At 58.1% G+C, this 20,921-nt stretch overlaps 3 protein-coding genes and 1 long non-coding RNA gene across 10 annotated transcripts in view; 2 read left to right on the top strand and 2 right to left on the bottom strand.

Moving 5' to 3' along the window:
• Positions 1–2,162: 2,162 nt before the first annotated feature.
• Positions 2,163–10,807, bottom strand: MCM7 (minichromosome maintenance complex component 7). Its single transcript, XM_075908019.2, has 15 exons — positions 10,621–10,807; positions 10,456–10,532; positions 9,736–9,900; positions 9,508–9,632; positions 9,193–9,373; positions 7,881–8,018; positions 5,996–6,145; positions 5,801–5,915; positions 4,888–5,019; positions 4,721–4,804; positions 4,092–4,485; positions 3,932–4,015; positions 3,523–3,691; positions 2,888–2,997; positions 2,163–2,520 (listed from the first exon to the last, which is right to left on the bottom strand). Exons 1-15 carry the CDS (start codon positions 10,649–10,651, stop codon positions 2,313–2,315), a joined length of 2,163 nt encoding a protein of 720 aa, XP_075764134.2. The 5' UTR covers positions 10,652–10,807; the 3' UTR covers positions 2,163–2,312.
• Positions 6,615–18,131, top strand: LOC142819640 (uncharacterized). The gene is made up of 2 exons (XR_012897503.2): positions 6,615–6,698; positions 17,711–18,131. It is a non-coding gene; the product is annotated as an uncharacterized LOC142819640 (long non-coding RNA).
• On the top strand, positions 10,877–18,131 carry AP4M1 (adaptor related protein complex 4 subunit mu 1). Its single transcript, XM_075908022.2, has 16 exons — positions 10,877–10,939; positions 11,174–11,240; positions 11,968–12,062; positions 12,232–12,338; positions 12,474–12,570; positions 12,701–12,811; positions 13,613–13,693; positions 13,818–13,880; positions 14,142–14,208; positions 14,394–14,447; positions 14,525–14,631; positions 15,544–15,635; positions 15,708–15,752; positions 15,946–15,996; positions 16,103–16,220; positions 16,497–18,131. Exons 2-16 carry the CDS (start codon positions 11,183–11,185, stop codon positions 16,686–16,688), a joined length of 1,338 nt encoding a protein of 445 aa, XP_075764137.1. The 5' UTR covers positions 10,877–10,939; positions 11,174–11,182; the 3' UTR covers positions 16,689–18,131.
• STAG3 (STAG3 cohesin complex component) overlaps positions 18,098–20,921 on the bottom strand; it is a 26,405-nt gene continuing 23,581 nt past the window's right edge. For all 7 annotated transcript variants that reach the window (XM_075908013.2, XM_075908015.2, XM_075908018.2 and 4 more), the window contains 6 exons: positions 20,726–20,919; positions 19,124–19,262; positions 18,936–19,040; positions 18,775–18,853; positions 18,465–18,539; positions 18,098–18,345 (listed from right to left, as the gene is read on the bottom strand). In XM_075908013.2, coding sequence (XP_075764128.2) covers positions 18,337–18,345; positions 18,465–18,539; positions 18,775–18,853; positions 18,936–19,040; positions 19,124–19,262; positions 20,726–20,919 — 601 coding nt within the window. In that variant the 3' untranslated portion in view covers positions 18,098–18,336. The remainder of the gene's footprint in view (positions 18,346–18,464; positions 18,540–18,774; positions 18,854–18,935; positions 19,041–19,123; positions 19,263–20,725; positions 20,920–20,921) is intronic.

The following is a 20,921-nucleotide window of genomic DNA, read 5'->3' as shown; positions in this document are numbered from 1 at the left end:
AGATAGCTCTACAGTGAGTGTAGGAGGTGAACTGAAAAATACTATCTTTTATTTTTACAGTGCAAATATTTGTAAAAATAATTAAGCATTGTGCACTTTACATTGTGTTGTAATTGAAATCAATAATGAAAATGTAGAAAAAGTGCGACTGATTTTTTTTAAGTCATGATTAATTTGAGTTAATAGTGTGAGTTAATTGTGATTGACTGGTTAAAAGCTAGGAAGACCAGGGGAGGAATAAATAGTCCATTCTCAGACTGGTGAGAGATAACTAGTGGTGATTCCCCCCAGGTCTGTACTGGGACCAGTCCTAGTCAGGGATCCAGAACACTGGGCAAATGGTGAGCTAGCAAAATGTGGGGAAGATATAAAAATCATGCAGGAGGGTTCTCTCCAAAGCTGCCTGCAATGAGCTACAAAGGGATCTCACAAAACCAATATGAAATTCAAGGGCGAGCAATGCAAAGTAACAGATTCCTAATGATATACAGGGCCTAAAGAGTCTAAATAAGCAGTTACCACTCCACTCCTGTTACCACAGCACATCTGAGCCAAGGAAGGGGTGCAGCCAGGTGACACCTTTTGCCAGGGGAACAAAAGGCAAAGGAAGGCATGCGGTCAGGCTGTTAGGTTGGGGCTGTCAGTCTCAGTTGGCTTGGGATAGGGATCAGCACCATTGGCTGAGCCCACTCGCCCCAAGACAGATTGTATGGGCTGCTTCTGGTTCCTGTGCAGTAGTATCACCCTGCATAGTTCTCCACAAACAAGTTTAGAGTCCTGGGATGCCATGAGAAAAGGGAGAGCAAGACAGTAACAGACTCCCACTGATATCCTCCCTTCGTCATCTCTTCTAAATTAGCAGTTCCAGTTATTTAATCTATCATATGGAAGCTGTTCCATCCCCCTGATCATTTGTCACCCTTCTAGGTACTTTCCAATTCTAATGTTTCTTTTTTAGATGGTGCAGGTGTTCCATGGACTTAAACGGGCATTATAATATTGTCTTATCTATCCCTTTCCTAGTGATTCCTAACATTGTTAGCTGGTGTATTTCGCTCCGAGCTGAGCCCAGAGGCAGAAGGAAGAAGTGAGATGCCCATGCCCACACCCCACACTTAGCCTCAGGGGAATATCCTACAGCCCAGGCCAGCAGTTGGTTGCTCAGCTCTAGGCCCCTGTGCAGGGAGCAATTTCCTCACATCACTATCCCTCTCTGCAAACAAACCCCCTCCATGCATGGCTAGGACAGCGAGGACTTGCAGTCACTTTGCTCTGTTGCATGTGAGTTCTACTGTTCGATCATAACCCAGTTGCTGGGACACTGAACCAATGCCTAGATGGGGAAGCTAACCTAGCTCCAACCTGTCCGAGCCCAGTAGGGCCTTTTGCCACGAGAACAAAAGACAGATAAGATTCTTAGCCCCCACCTACCAGGCTGGTCCCTAAGTCAGACTCAGTTACCTTGAGGTACAGAGATAGGGGCAGAGCCCTTGGCTCTGAGCCCCCTCTCCCCAGGATGGATCATGCTGGCTGCTTCTAGTTCCTGTGCTGACAAGTCTGCTCCACACTGTGTCCCTGCTGCCTCAAACCACCTCTTGTAGCCACCAGCTGAGTCTCACATCTGGCTGCAGATGGTGACTCCCTACGCTTCAGTGATGGGTGGCAGCAGTGGGATGCACTGCACCCCATAGACCGAGCATCAGGCATTAAATGACTAGGGCAGAGTAGAACAAAGAGGGACAAGCAAGAGCCAGGTGCACTGAAGGCCAGTGAGGTGCAATCCCAGGGGTGGAGGAACCTGCAGCTTAACTTGAGCATGTGGTCCTCAAGAAGGGGGTCACACCCAAGGAAGGGTTCTTTGTGGGGACAACCAGAATTGGGCCCAGAAGTCACAGTTGACTGGATAGGGGTACAAGGCCTGCTGGCTGCCCACCCTTTGGCAGCACAAAGCGCTGTTTGCCTAAGGCTCCACCGTGCAGAAGGGTTGGGCTCAGCCACTAGCAGGGAGATGGGTGATGGGGCAGCAGAGCAGGGCCCATTGGGTTCGCAGCCCCTCCCAGTGGAGCTCACAGGACGTAAGGCGTAGGGTGTCCCCAGGGACGGGGGAGAGACAGCAGCAAGGCCCCTGCTCTGCCTGCCCCTCCCCTCCATCAGTCACGCTGTATCACAAACCGCTTTATTGGCAAGGTAAAAGCTCAAAGTGTTGCACAGACAGGAGGCCCCTGGGCACGTTGTGGCCCAGAACTATGCCTGCGGGTTGTGCACCGTGCCAGGGATGCAGCTGGCCAGGCCGAGCGCCCAGCACTGCCAGTTCAGATAAAGGTGATGCGGGTGCGGGCCTGGTTCACCTGCCAGACATTGAGCTCCTCATACTCGTCCAGCGCAGCCTGAAACTGGGCAGGAGTGAAGCCCCTGGAGATGCAGCGCTGTTCCGCCTCAGCATAGGGCACTGCATGCCTGCCTGCCCCGCCCGCCAGCTCCCGCACCGCCGCAAAGATCAGGTCAGCAGGCCGCTGAGTCCTAGGGGGGTGAGGAGAAGGATCAGTGCTGCCTCAAGCCCACACTGTCCTCAGGGAAGCCCCCCCCAACACCATGCCAGAACCTGGTACTTCCATATCTATTGATCCTGCCCATAGCCCCAGTGTCAGTCACAAAAAGTGCTCCTCCAACATGATGCTCCCATCCCATCCTGCCAACAGATCCCAGGCCAGCCCCTAGGAACTGCCCCCATGCTGCAAGGTACCCCACACTGCTGTCTTGGGGCAGGGGGAACCACCAGAACATGCCCCACATCTCAAAGCACCTGCCCACCAGCAGGAAGCGGGGCCATGTGAGGAGCCCTGCCCTGCTAGCATGTGGGGCCCAAGATCCAGGCCCCCTGCCTCACCTGGCTTGCTGGCCCCTGTCACCGAGTAGTGAGTCCTTAGACATCTCCATGAGCCGCATGGCCTCGTTCACATCCTCCTTCTCCACCACATCCACCAGCCTCAGCCGGGCCTGCAGAGGGCAGCAGGGGAGGGTCAGGGCAAGGCACCAGCTGCGCCCCTGAGCCAGGGCCTGCCCCTTCCTGATGCCCGACCCATCAAACAGGCACTAGCAACCCTTGTGACCCTGTCTGCCACACCAGCCCATACAACACCCCTTCCTACCCACCCCCCATCACTCAGCCCGACGAGGCTGCATCCCCACTGCCCTGCTATGGGACAAACCATACAGCAGCCTGTGGGCCTGGATCTACCACAAGGGGACAGGTGTCCTCATCACAGGGCTCAAGAAGCACTAACTTGGCAGCGGACGACTGAATTTGGAACCTAAGCGAACAGCACTTGGCAGCCTCCAGGCCTGGCTAGCAACAGGCAGAGCAGTTCCTGCTTGGGCCAGCCCCTGTACACTGCACACTCTGTCCCCACCCGCAGCCAGAAGGCCCAGCCCCGCAGGCAGCACCCAGATGCCAGCTACCTGTACTGTGAGCACTTTAGCCTTGCAGCCCCCCCGCCCGTCCCCATCCAGGCAGCCGCTCACCAAGGCGCTAGCCAGGCGCAGGATGCCCAGCAGCGTGCGGGCCGACGTGTAGGTAGTGTCTTTGCTGGCCCAGGCCTCCTTGCGCATCTCCACATAGGCAGCTGTGATGTAATCGGCGAGCGCCTCTGGCACAGCTGGCTGCTTCCGCTTGCACATGTTGATGTAGCGCCTGGGGAAGGGGAGTCATATGTGGTGGGGGGGGGGGGGGAATCTGTCTCCCAGGCAGAATACTTGGGGCAAACATGGCTCCCAGCCCTCTGCCAGAGCCAAGGAGAGAACCCAGGAGTCCTGGCTCCCAGCCCCCTTCTCTAACCCACCAACCACTATTCTCTTCCCAGAGCTATGGAGAGAACCCAGGTATGTGGGCTCCCAGCTGCCTCTTCTGTCCCCAGGCCAGGTGAGCACTTACCTCATGAGCTTCATGTCCAGCTGCTGGAAGGCGCAGGGCGGCTGGCGGCTGTGCTGGTGCACGTAGGTGATGTGCTGGGCTAGGCTGCAGGGGTGAGAGGCATCAGTGCCGCTGCCTTGGGCCCACCCCCGTCCCTGCCCAGCACCCATCCAGTTCTCACCGCAGGTCGTTGTCACGGTCGGGCCGGTCCTGGATGAGCCAGAGCAGGTCAAAGCGGGAGAGCAGGGCGGCCGGGAGCTGCACGTTCTGCTCCAGGCTGCGGCGAGGGTTGTAGCGCCCATAGGCGGGGTTGGCAGCAGCCAGGATGGCGCAGCGGGCATTGAGGGTCGCCAGCACGCCTGCCTTGGCAATGGAGATGCTCTGCTGCTCCATCACCTCGTGAATGGCTGTACGGTCACTCTCCAGCATCTTGTCAAATTCGTCAATGCAGCACACGCCCTGGTCGGCCAGTACCAGTGCCCCGCCCTCCAGGGCCAATTCGCCAGTCACTGGGTCCCGCAGCACGGCTGCGGTCAGCCCCACGCCAGATGAGCCCCGCCCCGTGGTGTACTGGCCTGCAAGGAGGGGCAGTCAGAAGGGTGCCCCATCGGGAGGGGCAGGCAGTAGGGTACTGACCAGGGGAGAAGGGTAGTCAGGGGGATACCCTAACCCTGGGGAGAAAGGGGGCACATGGCACTACATGGGATAGTAACCCAGGAGGAGATAGGGACCCGCCTACTCTTACCCTCCCAGTTGCCAGACTGCCCCTGGAGGATGCACATGCTAGGCCCCTCAGAAGGTGCTACTCACTACGGGGTGCCAGGCGATCAATATAAGAAAGCAGCTGGGACTTGGCCACACCGGGGTCTCCCATCAAGCAGATGTTAATGTTCCCTGGAAGCAGACAGATCAGCATCAGAGACCTCTCCCAAGCCTGACCCCCCACCCCCTACCACTCCAGCCTCTCCCCAACTTACCACGAATCTTCATGCCACGGGGGTTACGGTCCACACCCCCCACCAGCAGCAGCAGCAGCGCCTTCTTCACATCCTCATGCCCATAAATCTCAGGGGCGATGGAGGCAGCCAGCTTCTCGTAGAAATCCTCCTCTGCAGCAGGAAGGATATCAGTGGGGCTACGGAGCCTGAATGTAGCCCTGGCTCCATCCCACACTCACCGGGGCTCAAGTGAGGAGGTGAGCCAGCTGGCAGGGTGGACAGGGGAGGTCAGCAGGGACCAAGGTACCACTTTTATCAGCTGCTCTGCAATTAGCATGCCCGGAGAGTTGGCAGGAGGTGCTGCAGGGCTGGGATGGAGGAGGGCTATGGGGGGAGTCCCAGTGCAACAAAGTGGGGATTTTATTCCCCTCATTATGTTGCATCTGATTTCTACTGTCCTATAGTAACCCCGTGCGAGTGCCTCAGTTTCTCAAGATGACAACTTTGGGTGTGACTTCCATTCAGAGAAGCTCCCTCAGCCTCCTGCAGGTACATTGTGGCACAAGCGCTTTATGATTTGAGCCACAGGGCAGGGTTTGACCACATGACACCATTTGCCAGTGAGCGCAGAGGGGTCTGGCTGGGGCACTGGCTGGAGGGTCGGGGCAGGGCTCTTGATCTGAGGCCCCTCTCCCCAGGATGGATGGTGCTGGCCATTTCTGGTTCCTGTGCTGACAAGTCTGTGTCCCTGTCGACTAATAAACCTCTTCTAGCTGCCAGTGGAGAGTCGCGGATGGGGGTGCAGGGCCTCCCTCACACCTCAGTGATACCCAGCTGCCCTGCATTTGGCTGGCCGCCGCAGGCCATGGGGGGGGAGGGGGTGTCACAGCTGCCCCAGGATGGCTGGGGTGGGAGCAGATGAGGCAGGTCGGGGGGAGATGGAGGGAATCACCTGTGATTTGGCGCAGCTCATCCTCTGTCAGCTCCTCTGCCCCCAGCTCATCCTCCTTGCTCTTGTTCATTTTCGCAATGTGATGTGCCTCCAGGTAGGTCTCAGAGAGCAGCCCCTAGAGGGAACAGGGGTGTCACTCCATGGGCCCTGCCCACCAAGCCCCACCACCACTTTCATTAACCCCACACCCCTCACCTGGGCCATCTGCCGGAAACCGGTTCTCAGCAGGGGCAGGAAGACACCAGTGATGCTGACGTGGTCGCCAGGCTGAGCCAGCCGTGTGTTCTCGCCATGCACAGTCACGCTGATTGAGCGGGGGAGATGCCCCACAGGCACCTGGTCACTCTGTATGAGAAAGATACACATTGGCCCTGATCTAGCCACCCCTCGAGACCAGCCCCTGCTCTAGCAGAAAGCCCCCATGATGACGTGGTGGATTGATGGTGGTTTCAGTGGGGTTGCATGCGGGGAAATGGAAGCACTCCGTGTCCCTGGCTATTACTGGTTCAATGGAGGGTGAGGGGGGTGGGGGAAAGAAAAGGAGAGTTTGTTGTTCCAGGGACCAGCACAGAACTGGAGACCCCACCGACTGGTGACCAGGAGACCCAGCTTGGCTGGCACAGCTGGGCCAGGGCCAGTGAGAGGCCAATGGGCTGTGGGGAGAGGAGCCCAGTGACTTATACAGCTGGTCCCAGCCAGGGGGACAAAGGATGGAGGAGAGGGCAGGCAGGGAAGGGTGGGCGGGGGGACAGGCAACCCTGGTTACCTGGGCAGAAGACAGAGGCCAAGGGAGGGGCTGCTGGGGAGGGATTTGGGGGGGCTGGGCTGGAAGGAGGGGGCTGCTGAACTGGGCAGGGGGAGCAGGCAGAGCCCACCTGGCTGCAGGGGAGACTCAGACGTGTTGGGCTGAGGGGGCCAGGCCTACAGGCCTGAAGTTCCTGTGCTGGGTTCAGTGCTCAATGAACCCTCCTGTGTGACGCTGGCGGAGAGTCACTCCGGTCTGAGAACAGGGCTGCACTAGCCCCCCTGCGAGTGTAGGTCCTGGGGTCCAGATAAATGCTGGGGGCTCAGAGAGGTGAGGTCCCAGTAGGGCTGGAGACTGCCCCGGCCGGAATGGAGCAGTTTCCTCACCCAGAATCTAAGATGTGGGTTTGTTACAGGCCATCATATCACAGGCCGGGTGTGAGGCCTAAGGCCCAGACACAACCGTTAAGACTTTGCTAATATAAAATGAAGACAAGCTGCGAGCAAGAGGCAGGCCTTGCTCACAGAAGTTGACAAGAACAGAGCTAATACTGCAAAACACTACTAGGCAAAAGCTCTAAGCACGTTCAAGTGTGGTCACAACAGAACACCTTGTTAAGAAATATCTCGATACCAGCCCCCTCCCCACAAACAACAGGAATACTGACTCACTCAGGACCACCAGCATAATAGATAGTAATTGAATGAGATAAAGGGTGGTAGCTAAGCTACAGGAGGTGGCAACCTGATACATCAAGAGTGATGTGGAATGTGTTTGTACCTGCATATAAAAGTGAATCCCAAAGAGTTGTCTTTGTCTGACCTAGGGAGAAGTGTCTCATCCCTGGCACTGTCCACTATAATGGGCATACATGTGTTAGCCTCACTGCAGGCTCTTTGGTCCAGGGAAGCTAGGACTGTGCCTCATCTACAACAAACCTGGCCAGGCACCTTGGATCCTTATCTGATTTTGTGGTCTTTGGGGGCAATCAGTCTGCTGCGTTGACTAATTGTGTGAGATCTATACAGTAAACAGAGGGAGCAAATGCACTAACGCATGCAGCCGAACAGTTATCAATGAAAAAACAGGAGACCTGTCAGCATGCCACATCCCTAGGTCCTAGGAGACAGAGCGGCTTAACTCCCAAGGAAAGTGGATTCCCAAGAAGGGTCTATTGCACTGGAGGGGTTCCCCTGAGGACTATACAGTCCAAGCTTGGGCGTAACCTACAAATCTGTGACAACCTCATAACCAAATGGGAGGGCTGTCATCAGGAGCACCCAGATCGGTCTTTGGGATCCCCAAACTCATCCCTCCCATTTGCCCCCCACTCACATGCTCCTGCATCTTTAGCTCCTGGAACTTGATGAACTTGGAGCCACGGCTCTGCAGATAGAGACGCCCCCCGGAGCGGTTGGTCTGGCACTCCTGGCTCGGGCACATGATCAGCGGCATGAAGGTTGGGGCCTGGATCTGCAGGGGTGGGAAGAGGGTCTGAATCAACCAGCCACCCCTCTCCACCACACCTAACCAGGGAACACAGCTGCTCCCTCGTGCCCAGCTGGGGGCATGACAAAGTAGGGACGTTCGTCATTTGCTGATCTCAATAAGTCTCAGTTTCCCCATGTTTCCTAGCTGCCCAGTAAAGGAAGGGCAACAAATGTGTTCTGAGGACCAAGTAACTGACATGGGTGCTGAAGGAGCTGGATGAAATAGACCTCAACCCACCAGGGGCCCACAAGACAAGGTGCAGTCGAGTGACTAGAGATCTCGTCACCCCTCGGCAGGGAAGCAAGCAGAGACCCCAGCTACAGAACACAGGCCAAGAAAGCGTGAGGTAGGGATCTAAAATCCCAGCTAATCGGTTAAATGGTTAAGCATTAGATTAACCTAGTTGGTTAACCACGTAAACATTAAGCGGGATCTCACCACTCCAGCCCCCACACTAGGGCTGGCTCTGCCAGGGCAGGAGGGGCATGTCCCCCCCCCCGCTCCCGACTTCCCAGGCTGTGTTGACTGCCTGGGCGCCGTAGTGAACAGGCTCCTGCAGGGCGGGACAAGACTCTCCCAGGTGTAAACCTGTTTCACTGGCTGACTGGAGCACAGGGTGGGACTAGTCTCTGGAGACATAAGTCCATGTGGCTGGCTCAAGAAACACCTAGGGGGTCTGTCACATCAATGGGGTCCCTGGCACAACAGAGGGGTATAGTCCTGTGGACTGGTGACAACAGCTCAGCCATTCATCAAATTAAATTCATAGGTAGCAGGCTTAAAACAATCCAAAGGAAATATTTCCACGCACAACACAAAGTCAACCTGTGGACCTCTTTGCCAGAGGTTATGTCCAACACTATAACACGGTTCAAACAGCTAAATAAATTCATGGAGAACAGGTCCATCGATGGCTATGAGGCAGGATGGGCAAGAATGGTGTTCCTAGCTTGTGTGCCAGAAGCTGGGAATGGATCATCACTGAATGGTTACCTGTTCTGTTCATTCCCTCTGAAGCACCCGCTTTGGCCACTGATAAAAAACAGGCTAGTGGTCTAGATGGACCTTTAGACTGACCCAGTATGGTTGGTCTTATTTTCAGCCCTGAGCTGACAGCCAGCCGGCAGGACAGCTCAGCCCAGCCCCTTCCACTCACTGGCTGGTAGGTCTCCGCTCCACACTGATCACAGCTGTAAGTAGCCACCACCATCATGGGCTTGACCTCAGTGACACGGGTGACGATGCCGCGCACGGTGACCAGTTTGCCAATGCAGTCGGCTTTCACGTCCCGGATCACGCGGGCCTTGGAGCTTGACGGTGCCTTGAAGTAGAGCTCACTGGAACAGAAGAGAAGGCCCACGAGTTAGAGCCACAGCAGGGGCCAGGGGGAGGAGAACCTGGTTGGGGGCAGGGGAGATTTAAAAGAGCCAGGAATAACAGGACCCCCACACCTCCCCTCACATGCACTCACAAGCGGCGCAGCAGCTCTGGGGGGTACTGGTTTTGGGGTCTGCGTGTCTCTGCTGTATCGTGGCCACGCTGCTCCAGCATCAGCCGGTGCTCAATGTACACGTCCAGGGCATCCTTGTGCACTACCTGGAGTGGGTAAACAGGGACTCTGTCAAGGTGCCTCAGCCACTCTCCCAAAGCTCCTTCCACCCACCAGTATCCCTCCTCCCTCACCACCCCTCTCCTTTACCTCATGCTGCCTGTGAAGGGGTAGCAGCTCGTGCACAGCGTCGGCAAAGAGGCGGGTGTAGCGCTTTGCATTCTCGCACACAGCATCCACTAACTCAGGGTCCTCCTCTGCCAGATCATCCAGCTCCACATACAGAGCCACCTGCTCCCTCTGAGCCAGGGCTACCTGCGGGGCAAGCACAGGTTGAGCAGCTGGGGGTGAGGCCCGGAGCCGCCAGAAGTGGGAAACATGGGTGCAGAGGGAAGTAGGGATGATAAATATCAGTTAATTGAATAGTTGGGTAAGCTCATGAATTCTTATCGCTTAGTCAACCATTCTCTAACCCCAGCCTCACTCCCGAGAAGCCCCCGCCACTCCACACGGCTGCTGTATCAGCGGTAGCTTTGTGGGGTGCCAGGTGGGAGCTGGTCCATAAGACGAGCCAGCGCCCCTCACGACTGGCTTCCTGTCGCTCTATGCTGCTGCCGCTGATAAGGCAGTTGCGCCCCTGCGCAGGAGGAGGGCTGAGCGGAAGGGAGCCGGGCTGCCCGCCCACCCCGCTCCTAATACACTTCGCAGCGCCTCAGCGGGGGCAGGCCCTGGACCCAGCGCAAGCCAGGACTGAGCCGGGCCGCCCTGCTCGAAAATGCGCTGGGAGGGGAGGGGCAGCGCGCAGCCGGCGGCTGTTGCTTCTGGCGCTCGGCGCAGCGCCCCAGGGCGAGGGGGGACGTTGAGTCTCACCAGCCGGTCCCGGTAGGGGAACTCCTTGCCATGCGGGCCGGGGCGGCAGAACTGCTCCAGGAAACGCTGCACCTTCCCTGGGGGGGGGAGAGTGTCAGTCCAGCCCTGCCCCCAGCGCGGCCCCGACCCTCCGCCCCCCCGTCCCGGCCGCGCGGCAGTAGCCACCTTTCTCCGCCGCGTAGTCCTTGGGCGCCATGGCGGGGACGGGGCCTACGGGTCGCCGCCGGAGTCAGCGCAGGCCGCTCCCGACCGACCCCTCCTCAGGTTCCTCCCGGCTGTCGCCACAAGCAAAAGTGGCGCGAAACCAGAACCATACCACGTGTCCGGCCCCGGCCAATCAGGACCTGGTCCCACCCCGGGGCCACGTGATCCGCCCAGCCCGCAAATCGGCGCTCGGGCCGAGCTGAGCCTGTAAGCCCCGCCCTCACGGCTCCATCACGTGACAGCAAAGTCCCCTCGCAACAGCCGGGTTCGAGCAGAGCCGGTGAGATTCCCCCAGGCCCCGCCTCCTCTTAAGGGAGCCGCGAAGTCGGGGAGAAGAGGGAGGTAATGGGCGGGGGGCGCAGGGTGAGCCGGTAGCAGGGGCTGGGATTCGAAATGAGAGCGGGGTTTCCTGGCAGGGGCGGAGGGTGTCGGGCAGGGGACGGGGTTTCCGGGAGGGGGCGGGGCCAGGTTTCAGGGCAGGGCCCCACTCACGCTCTCTTTCCCCCCACCCCAGGCCTCCGAGATGCTGTCTCAGATTTTCATTCTCTCCTCCAAGGGAGACAGACTCGTCTACAAGGACCGTATCCTACCCTGCCCTGCGGGCTCCCCAAACACCGTCCTAGCACCCCGGACTCCTCCACGTCCCCCAGCTCCCCAAATGAGGGATGTTAGCATACAGTTGTGTAAGCGATTAACCGATAAGCCTGGCTTTATCGGTAAGTCCTAACAACTACACACCCTCCCCCCGCTTGCCCTCTTTCGATCTGGATCCCATAGAACCCCCCGCCCCACACCCCAAGGTGAAGCGAGAGCCGATATGCACAGGGGGCTGCCTTTTAAGCTCCCTGCATGTGCTGGCTTCGTGGAGCTGCCTTGCCCTCTTGCTGCCTCCCACAAACACAGAGGCAGCAGCATGGAGTGGCAGGGAGCTCCCTGGGAGTGGGACCAGAAGCACACTGGCTGCACTCCAGGGACTATCGAATAATTGTGTAACCACCAAGATTTGGTGTGGTTACATGGTTATTAAACATCTAACATCCCTACACCAAATCCTCCTGCCTCTAGTGCTCTGGACCCCTCCAAGGCCATCTCCCCAAATACCCTGATATAGCCCCCTAGACCTCCCCCTTCCAAATGCCCCCTTGCATAGCTCCTCAAGTGTCCCATGCAGATCATCTTGGCCCCCGGGGGAACCCCAACTGGGCACCACCTCCACATCTGGCTTTCTAACTGGGCACTACGGGGGGAGAGGGGGAGCTCTCAACCATACTGCCCAGATGGGATGATTTCTCTTTAACCCCCTCCCAGTGCGTGGTGAGGCAGCAGGGAGCAGCATGGACCTGACGGACACTTTCTATAGGAAGATCACAGCCCTGCCTAGGGACCAGGCACCTGTCTTTATGGTAAAGGGGTGGGTTCCACAGCTCTGCAGTAATGTGGGGGCATCACTATAGGGATGAAGCATCTCTACGATAACAGAAGTGGAGAGCATCTGGGCAAGTATGTGGGAGAGAGGGGTACCCCCTGGTGAGGGAGAGGGTCCATATAACTCTGCTTGTGTTTCCGCTACAGGTGCATGAGGGGCTGCACTTCGTCCACGTGCGTCACGCCGGCCTCTACTTCGTGGCTACGACAGGGCACAATATCTCCCCTTTCACCATCATTGAGTTTCTCAACCGGTGAGAGGGGCAGGTGTAACCCCAGGGCACAGGGGGTAGACAGGGATATGGTGGAGCTCAGAGGATGGGGACACACAGCGGGAGGGGATGCACTGAGCCAACCCTGCCCTCACCTGTCTCTCTCCTTTCCCACAGGCTGGTGACGCTGATCCATGATTATTGTGGTGCTCTCAGTGAGAAAACCATTAGCCTCAACTTCGCCCTCATCTATGAGATGTTGGACGAAATGCTGGTAGGCAAGCACTGCTGAGGAGCACCTTACCTGGGGCACTGCTGCAGGGAAGCTTGCAGCTCTAATCTCCTGTGCCAGTGGCAGGGGCACAGGTGGGCTCTCCCCCTCACTCTGTACTCTCCCCCCATAGGACTATGGCTATGTCCAGACCACAGCACCTGATGTATTGCGCAACTTCATCCAGATGGAGCCAGTGCTCAGCAAGGCCTTCAGCCTGCTGGACCTGGGCAGTGTTGGCCTGGTGAGTCCAGTTTTCCCCCCCCTCCCACTGTCGGCCTGGTGAGTCCAGTTCCCCCCCAGTGTCCAGGCAACATCTGACCTGTGAGCCCCTTAAAAACACCATGCTCGCCCAGTGAACGTCCCCAAATCCCCTGCTCCCCCAGTGCTGCCTGGGCAGTGTTGGCTTAGCGAATCTAGCCCCTGAACCATCCCATGTCTCCTTCCCACCAGCACTCTTTGGGCAGTGTCAACTTGGTGAGCTCCGTCACCAAATCTCCCAGTGTCCTGTGGGCAGCTTTTCCTGGATCTGGGCCCCTGGGTAGCATCAGCCTGGTGAACTTGGCCCCCCAGATTTCCCCCCACCCCCATGTTTCCTCCCCTTCAGCACCTTCCCAGGCAGCATCAGCCTAGAGAACTCCCCCAAATCCCACCCGTGTCCCCACCTCCCACTGTGCCCTCCCAGGCAGCAACAGCCTGGTGAGTCCCAAATCCCCACTGCATCCCCTGGGCAATGTCGCCCTGATAAACCCAGCCCCAAATCCCCCCAGCCCCCACCCCCGGTCAATGGCCTGATGATGCCACTCTAAGCTCCGATCTCCTCTCTCCCAGCACCCCTGAATAGCAGCAGCCTCACGAGCCCTCCAAATTCCTCCCCGCCCCCCCATATTCCCTCAGCCCCCTTAGCCATCGGCTCCTCTGGGGAAAATGTTACCCTGAGAGAGATCCGGTCATGGGGTACCTAGTATCCCCAACCCCAACCCCTGGGAGCCCATCAAGGCACCATCCCTGGGCCCTACTCCGACCTTCTCCCCTTTGGTTTCAGTTTGGTGCGGAGACACAGCAAAGTAAAGTGGCTCCGAGCTCAGCCACCAGCCGCCCTGTTCTGCCCCCCCATGGGGACCAGGTGAGACACCCCCAGCAGTATGTTGTCCCCCCCCTTCCTGCTCTAGCATGGAGCGGGCCCCTCTGTCTGGGATGGAGAGGGCCTGCTGGCAGCAGTCACATGAGCACTGGCTATCTCCCTGCAGGGTGCGAGGAACGAGGTGTTTTTGGACATAGTGGAGAGGCTGACAGTCGTCATTGCTGCCAATGTGAGTCAGAGAGGGGAAGGTGTGAGCCGGGGGTTTTGCATCCTGACACACAGCCCCTCCATCAATTTACAGGGTCAGAGCAAAGGCTGAGCTTCTAACCAGGCCCAGGGCGGGGATCCCTTCAACCCCCTAAGGCACAAAATTTAGCCCCACAGCTTCCCCACCACAGAGCCTGAGCAGCCCTCCCATCGTGCACCGCCTCCCAAGGGAACCTGCTCCGACCCGTGTCATTGTCTGGGCCTCACCCCATGTTCTCCCCAGGGTACCCCCATGAAGGTCGACATCCAGGGAGAAATCCGCCTCAAGAGCTATTTGCCTAGCTGTCCCGGTGAGTAATGGCTGCAGCCCCACAGCCTGAAGCAGCTCACGTGGGCCAGACCCTGGTGTTTCATTGCTGAGTAGATATACCCATTGTGAGCGGGAGAAAGCAGGGCTGGGGGCAACGGCGACTGGCCCCGGCCTGGGCAGCTCTCCCCTGGCTGAGTCCCTTAATACTCTCTCCCCTCCCTGTAGAGATGCGCATTGGGCTGACAGAAGAGTTCTGTGTGGGGAAGTCGGAGTTGCGAGGTGAGTAGCCACTGCCAGTCTCTATTCCGCCTCACAGGGCCCCCTCATTCTGACTCCCCGACCTTTGCTCACTGCAGGCTACGGCACCGCTGTTCGCGTGGACGAATGCGCCTTCCACAGCTCCGTTAAGCTTGATGAGTTTGAGAGTGCCCGTGTCCTAAAGGTCAACCCCAGCCAAGGGGAGGTGAGCCCTGTGCATAGCAGCTGGGCCTCTGCTCCTGGTGCAAGACCATGGGACGCCCAGTCTGGCCCCATCCATCTGTGCCTTCAGCTCCACCAACCTGACCACATCGAACACGAGCTGGCCGAGTACACGACCTGCACTCTGCAATTTCAAAAGCCTCAGCCCTCTAGCCAAGTCTCACACGCTGTGTATGAATCAACAAACCCCTTCTGGGATACACATCTACCGGGGCCCAACTCTGTGCCCTCCGTGGAGCTCCTCTGAGTCTATTCCCCACTCAGAGAGAAGGGTGCCCCCAGGGGTTTCCTTCCTGGAGGCAGCATCTCTGCCCTTCCCTCATGGCTTTATCTCAGAGTCCTCAGTAGTTCTCCACACGGAGCTGTCCGCAGTGCTGCTGCTCTTTCAGCCAGCCAATCTCCCCGTCGGCATACCTTGAAGGCTCCAGAAACATGAACTGCTGCCTGGCTTCTTGCCTTTTGGTTCTGCCATACGTTGCCCCAAAAGGCCTCCAGGAGGGGACCTTGGGGCCTGATCCACCCTGTCACGCTACATCTCTGCTCCCCCAGGATCCTGTTCCCTCACCTCTTTGAGTGACACACTAACAGCCTCTCTCCCCAGCTCCCAGTGACACTATTTGCCTGACCCTGTCTCGGCTCCCCCAGCTGATGGGGTATGTCTGGACTGCGTTGCTCTTTCAGGATACCAGCAGAATCCCGAAACAGCAATGACACGTTTTTAAAAGCACCTGCTATTCCAGTGTCCCCATAACCCTCGTTTCAAATTTCAAAAAAAGCTCTTTCGATTTAGACTTGGAATAAGCGAGGCAATCTGCAAATTGTGAAGCTTATTCCAACAGACGGGTGCTGTCTAGGGTGATATACCACAAGCCTAATCCACTGTCTGCTCCCCCAGCTTCCAGTGATGCAGTACCAGCTCTCAGACGACATCCCCTCAGCCCTGCCCTTCCACCTCTTCCCCATGCTGGAGCGAGACCCCTTGGGCAGGTGAGTAAGGGCTGCAGCCTCTCAGCCCGGTCCTAGCAGCTGCCGACTCTCACCGTTCCCATCTCCCTGCAGGCTCTGTGTCTACCTCAAGCTCCGCTGTGACCTGGCTCCCAAAAGGTAGGAGCCCCACAAGGGGAGAGACCCCCTGGGAGTGGGGTGGAGCCACATGCTCACTGGTTCAGGTACAAAATGGGTCCCTGCCCTCTATTGATCCCCGCTGCTCTGAGTCTGGGGTCCCAGGCCGGAAAGATGCTGCCACATGTCCACCCTGCCCTACTGGCCCCTCTTCACTGCTTGCTCTTGCCTCCAGCCAGGCCCTGAACGTGCGAGTCCAGCTGCCAGTGCCAAAGGGGGTCATCAGGTGGGTGATGCAGGCTTCTTTCTAGTACAAAGGGGGTAGCTTTGGGGCAGCCCTTTCCCCAGCAGCTGGCAGACCAAGGGCCAGCCTCACCTCTCCTCTCTCCCAGCCTGTCCCAGGAGCTGAGCAGCCCTGAGCAGACAGCAGAGCTGCAGCCCAGCACAAAGGCCATCCGCTGGGTGATCCCACGCTTCCAGGGTGGCTCCCAGCTCTCCGCCCTCTTCAAGGTAAATCTGGCCTGGGGCAGGGTAGCTTAGTGGCTGAGATGCACTGCCACACTGGGCAGGGACAGAGCAACATATCCCTGCACTAGGAGAGGAGCAGGCCAGCCCCTGCCCTCCACGATTAATCAAGGGGCAGCTCAGCACAGTTCGCCAGTGGAGCTGGGGGATGAAAGACCAGGCTGGGGCTCTCTTGCCTGTGTGAGGTTTGAGGAAAGCCAACTTCCCCCCTGCCATGCTCTGCCCTAGGCAGTAACACCTCTCCCTCTCATATCCCTACAGCTGGAAATTCCAGGGCTCAGCCCTGCCTCACTCCTGGAGGTGGGGCCAGTGAACATGTCCTTTGAGCTGCCCATGCACACTTGCTCTGGCCTGCAGGTCCGCTTCCTGCGCATTACTGCCCCATCGCCTGCACTGCCCCACCGCTGGGTGCGCTACGTGACCCACAGCGACTCCTACGTCATCCGCCTCTGAGCCCAGCCCCACCGCTGGGTGCGCTACGTGACCCACAGCGACTCCTACGCCATCCGCCTCTGAGCCTAGCCCCACCGCTGGGTGCGCTACGTGACCCGCAGCGACTCCTACGCCATCCGCCTCTGAGCCCAGCCCCACCGCTGGGTGCGCTACGTGACCCGCAGCGACTCCTACGCCATCCGCCTCTGAGCCCAGCCCCACCGCTGGGTGCGCTACGTGACCCGCAGCGACTCCTACGCCATCCGCCTCTGAGCCCAGCCCCACCGCTGGGTGCGCTACGTGACCCGCAGCGACTCCTACGCCATCCGCCTCTGAGCCCAGCCCCACCGCTGGGTGCGCTACGTGACCCACAGCGACTCCTACGCCATCCGCCTCTGAGCCCAGCCCCACCGCTGGGTGCGCTACGTGACCCCCAAGGACTCCTACGCCATCCGCCTCTGAGCCCAGCCCCACCGCTGGGTGCGCTACGTGACCCCCAAGGACTCCTATGCCATCTGCCTCTGAGCCCAGCCCCACCGCTGGGTGCGCTACGTGACTCACAGCGACTCCTACACCATCCGCCTCTGAGTGCGCTATGTGACCCACAGCGACTCCTACGCCATCTGCCTCTGAGCCCAGCCCCACCTCTGGGTGCGCTATGTAACCCACAGTGACTCTTACGTGTTACTGGTTTAATGAGGGGAGGGAAGAGAGAGTCTGATGTTACAGGGAGCAGCAGAGAACTAGGGACCCCAGTCAGTGGCTTGGAGAATGGAGCCCTCAGCAACTGGTGACCGGGAGACCCAGCTCAGATGGCACAGCTGGGTCTGGCCAATGGGAGGCCAATAGGCTATGGGGAGAAGACCCCAGTGACCTGCCCAACTGGTCCCATCCTGGAGAGGGAGGACAAAGGATGAAAGAGAGAAGATACAGAGAAGAGAGGGGACCCTGGTTACCTGGACAGAAGCAGGCTGCTGGAGAGGGATTTGGGGGCTGGGCTGGAAGGAGGGGCCTGCTGGCCTGGGCAGGGGGAGCAGGCAGAGCTGCTGGGCTGAGGGGGGCCAGGCCTACAGGCCTGAGAGTTCCTGTGCTGTGTTCAGTGCTCAATAATTTCTCCTGTGTGACGCTGGCTAAGTCACTGGCCTTGGGTTGCATTACTCCCTGTAGGAATGGAGGCCAGGGGCCTCAGATCGAGTGGACTTCCCAAGGAGGTCCATGGACACAGGCATGCTGGAGGTTCAGAAAAGTGAAGTCCCAGGAGGAGGACTGGTTTAATCCCCAATACCGAGTGGATCCCTGAGAAAGGACTGCCACACCAAAGGCGGCTCCCTTCAGGGACTGTACAGGCCAAGTGTGGGCATGACCTGGGAGTCCATGACAGATCCCTAGGGCTTCCCTCTCCCACGCTAATCACCTCCCTGCACATGAGGCTCTAGCAATAAACAATTTTATTTATGAGTAGAACCAACCATCCAACGTCGGTAACAACTTCTAACCAGGGCACCAACAAAGCAGGGTCCAGGGCGAGCTGGACTCCCCAGGGTGCCCACCTCCACTAGGAACATGGCCTAAGCCGAAAACAATGAAAACATAACTGAACAACTGCCCAGTGTATAATTCTCTAAGGTCACGCCGGGCGAGGGCTGCATGCCCATCTGCTCCAGCCATGTCAGGGATCCTGTGGGGGAGAGACCACAGTGAGATTTGGCTCCCACCTCAGTGCAGATGACAGGTTCGCACGGCACAGTGTCTGCAGCTCCCTTGACCCCGCATGGTCATGTGCTCCCCTGCACTCACCTCAATGCCAAGGATGGTGGAGTCAAAGAGGTCCCGGAGCTGCTCACCCTGGGGGCTGTGCAGGTGGATCAGCGGCTGGAGAGGCAAACACCAGCACCTGAGTGCCCTCTGTGCCCCCCCAACCTAGGCCAGCCCCTCCTGCCAACCAGAAGAAGGGGCTGCAGAGCCATGCCCCAGACATACCACTGGAAGCAGCTCATCTTAGTGTCACCCCCCAGCCTTAGCATGTTAGCAACCTGCCCCAGCCAGGTTGGGACCCCCAGGGCCTCAACCCCTCACCAATGACCCTTCCAGCCCCAGCTCTGCTCACTGTGTCCAGGCCCTTGAATTCCTCCTCCTCACTGCTCTCCTCCTGGATCACCATCTCCTCCTCCTCCATCAGGCTGAGTCTAGGGGACACACGCTGGGTCAAAGGGACTGGGGCCCAGAGAGGGAGAGGTTCCCCCTCCCACCAGGCCTGCAGCTACTCACTGGTCCATCCTGGTGCCCAGCCCAGCTTGTGAGCCTCTCTGGGGGCCAAGTAGCTGCTGCTGGCAGGGCGACTCTCGGGACCGCTGGGAGCCAAACCAGGGCTGGCTGCAAGGGACAGGAGACAACAGTCAGGGCAGGTTAAACTGTCTCCATTCCCGCTGGCACTGCCCTGCCCCTCCCATTCTCACCTCTGCACGAAGTCTGACTCAGACCCCTCTTCCTCCTGCAGCTCCACTGAGTGCCCCCTTCTCAGCACCGTCGATGTGAGCATTGGGGTTTCCAGGTGACTGCTCAGCTGGAGGCTGGAATCAGCTTGCCCAGAGGAGTCTGCAACAGGAGTGAATGCCTAGTGAATCCAATCCCAGCCCTGGAGTCACCCCACTGCCCTTTCACCCCACCTGTACTCAGGTGCTCCAGCCCACACCTGCTATCCCTGGGTTCTGCTGGTGCCCCCCAATCCTGACCCACAGCCCTGGGCTTTCCACACCCTGCTAGGTGTGCTAGTGCACCTCAGTCCCCACCCGACAGCCCCCCATAACACAAGCGTATCAGGTGCCAGCTCATGCCAACAGGCCCATGTGCCAACAGGCCCATGTCCCAAGTGAACTCTGCTATGTAAACCGGAGTAGCCTGGCTCACTGTGTTAGTACTCTCAACAGTGTCAAATGCCTGCGAGCTGCTGCCTGCATTAACCTTCCATGCATCATCTGTGTCCCATGCTTGGGTGGGTGCAGCAGGAGCCTGTGACTGCATGAATCACCCAACATTAGAGCTGGGGCTGAGCCAGGTACATCCTGCCCCAACGGAAAGGCTCATCGATCCCAGGCAGATAGCTGTGGGACAGTGGCACTGGCAGCAAGAGGAAGGGGGGACTCCTCCCAGCAGAAATGAGAGCCCTGTGGCACATTGGAGACTAACAGATTTATGAGGGCATAAGCTTTTGTGGATAAAGCCCACTTCACCAGAGGAGTCGAGTGGGTTTTACCCATGAAAGCGTATGCCCTCATAAATCTGCTAGTCTCCAAGGTGCCACAGAGCTCCCAGGCTTTGTAGACACTAACACAGGGACCCCGCTGAGATTCTTCCCAGCATGTGAGCTTGTAGCTCAGGACACCAGGCTGGAGGCAAAGCATTTGTAGGTGTGAGTTCCCCAGAGCTGCTTGCAGACTACAGCAGCTTTCAGCACCTTCTGACATGTACGATCAGAACTCCTCTGTGTAGCTGTCAAGTAGGGATATTTGAGTGTAGTCCAATAGCCATTGAACCAATCTGCCGATGCTTATCAGTTAACGGTATCGGTTACACTCAGCGGGGAGCCAAGAAATCTGCCTCCCAGGGAGCCGGGCCAGCAGGAGATGGCAGCCCCATTCCCAGGGAGGCTTTGCTGTGGGCTCTGCAGCATAGAGCTTATTTAAGCTTTATACTGCATAGCCTACAGCATGCAACTGCTGAAATGATCACCAGTTACACAGTTACCTATTTAACCCAGTTTTAACATCCCTACTATCAACCCGCTTTAACCTTGTCTGTAACTCCCAGCCTTCCTTTTCCTGTTTCACCCACTGCCTGTTACAGCATGCATGGCAGCAGCAGCTCCACATGTTGTCCTGGCTGAGCCTTAGTGGAACGGAGCCGGGTAACATGAACACCGCTAGATGCAAAGGACCAACTAGCCCATCTGTCCCCGAAGGACTGTCTACGATGCCAGAGTAAGGCCTGTTACCCTGCCTGAGGGGCTGACGACACCTGCTATTCCTAGCCGGCAGAAGTGCGTAGCATTTGCCCCTCACCATCCAGACGCCTCCTTTTGGCGACAGATTTGGGTCTCCTCCGAGCCCGGGGGGCTGCACTGCAGCTGACTTCAGAGCCTGTGTTATCCAGGGGGCTCAGGGAGCGGCGATAGGTCAAGAGTGGCTGCCAGGACTTCCCTCTCTGCAGTGGCGGGGAGAACTTGGCCTGGCAGGTCTGCTCCAGGTAGGACATGCT

This window comes from Pelodiscus sinensis, chromosome 22, assembly GCF_052426305.1.
Source record: "Pelodiscus sinensis isolate ZL-2025 chromosome 22, ASM5242630v1, whole genome shotgun sequence".
In the NCBI taxonomy this organism is placed as follows: Eukaryota; Metazoa; Chordata; order Testudines; family Trionychidae; genus Pelodiscus; species Pelodiscus sinensis.
This window is presented reverse-complemented; position numbering and strand designations above follow the sequence as displayed.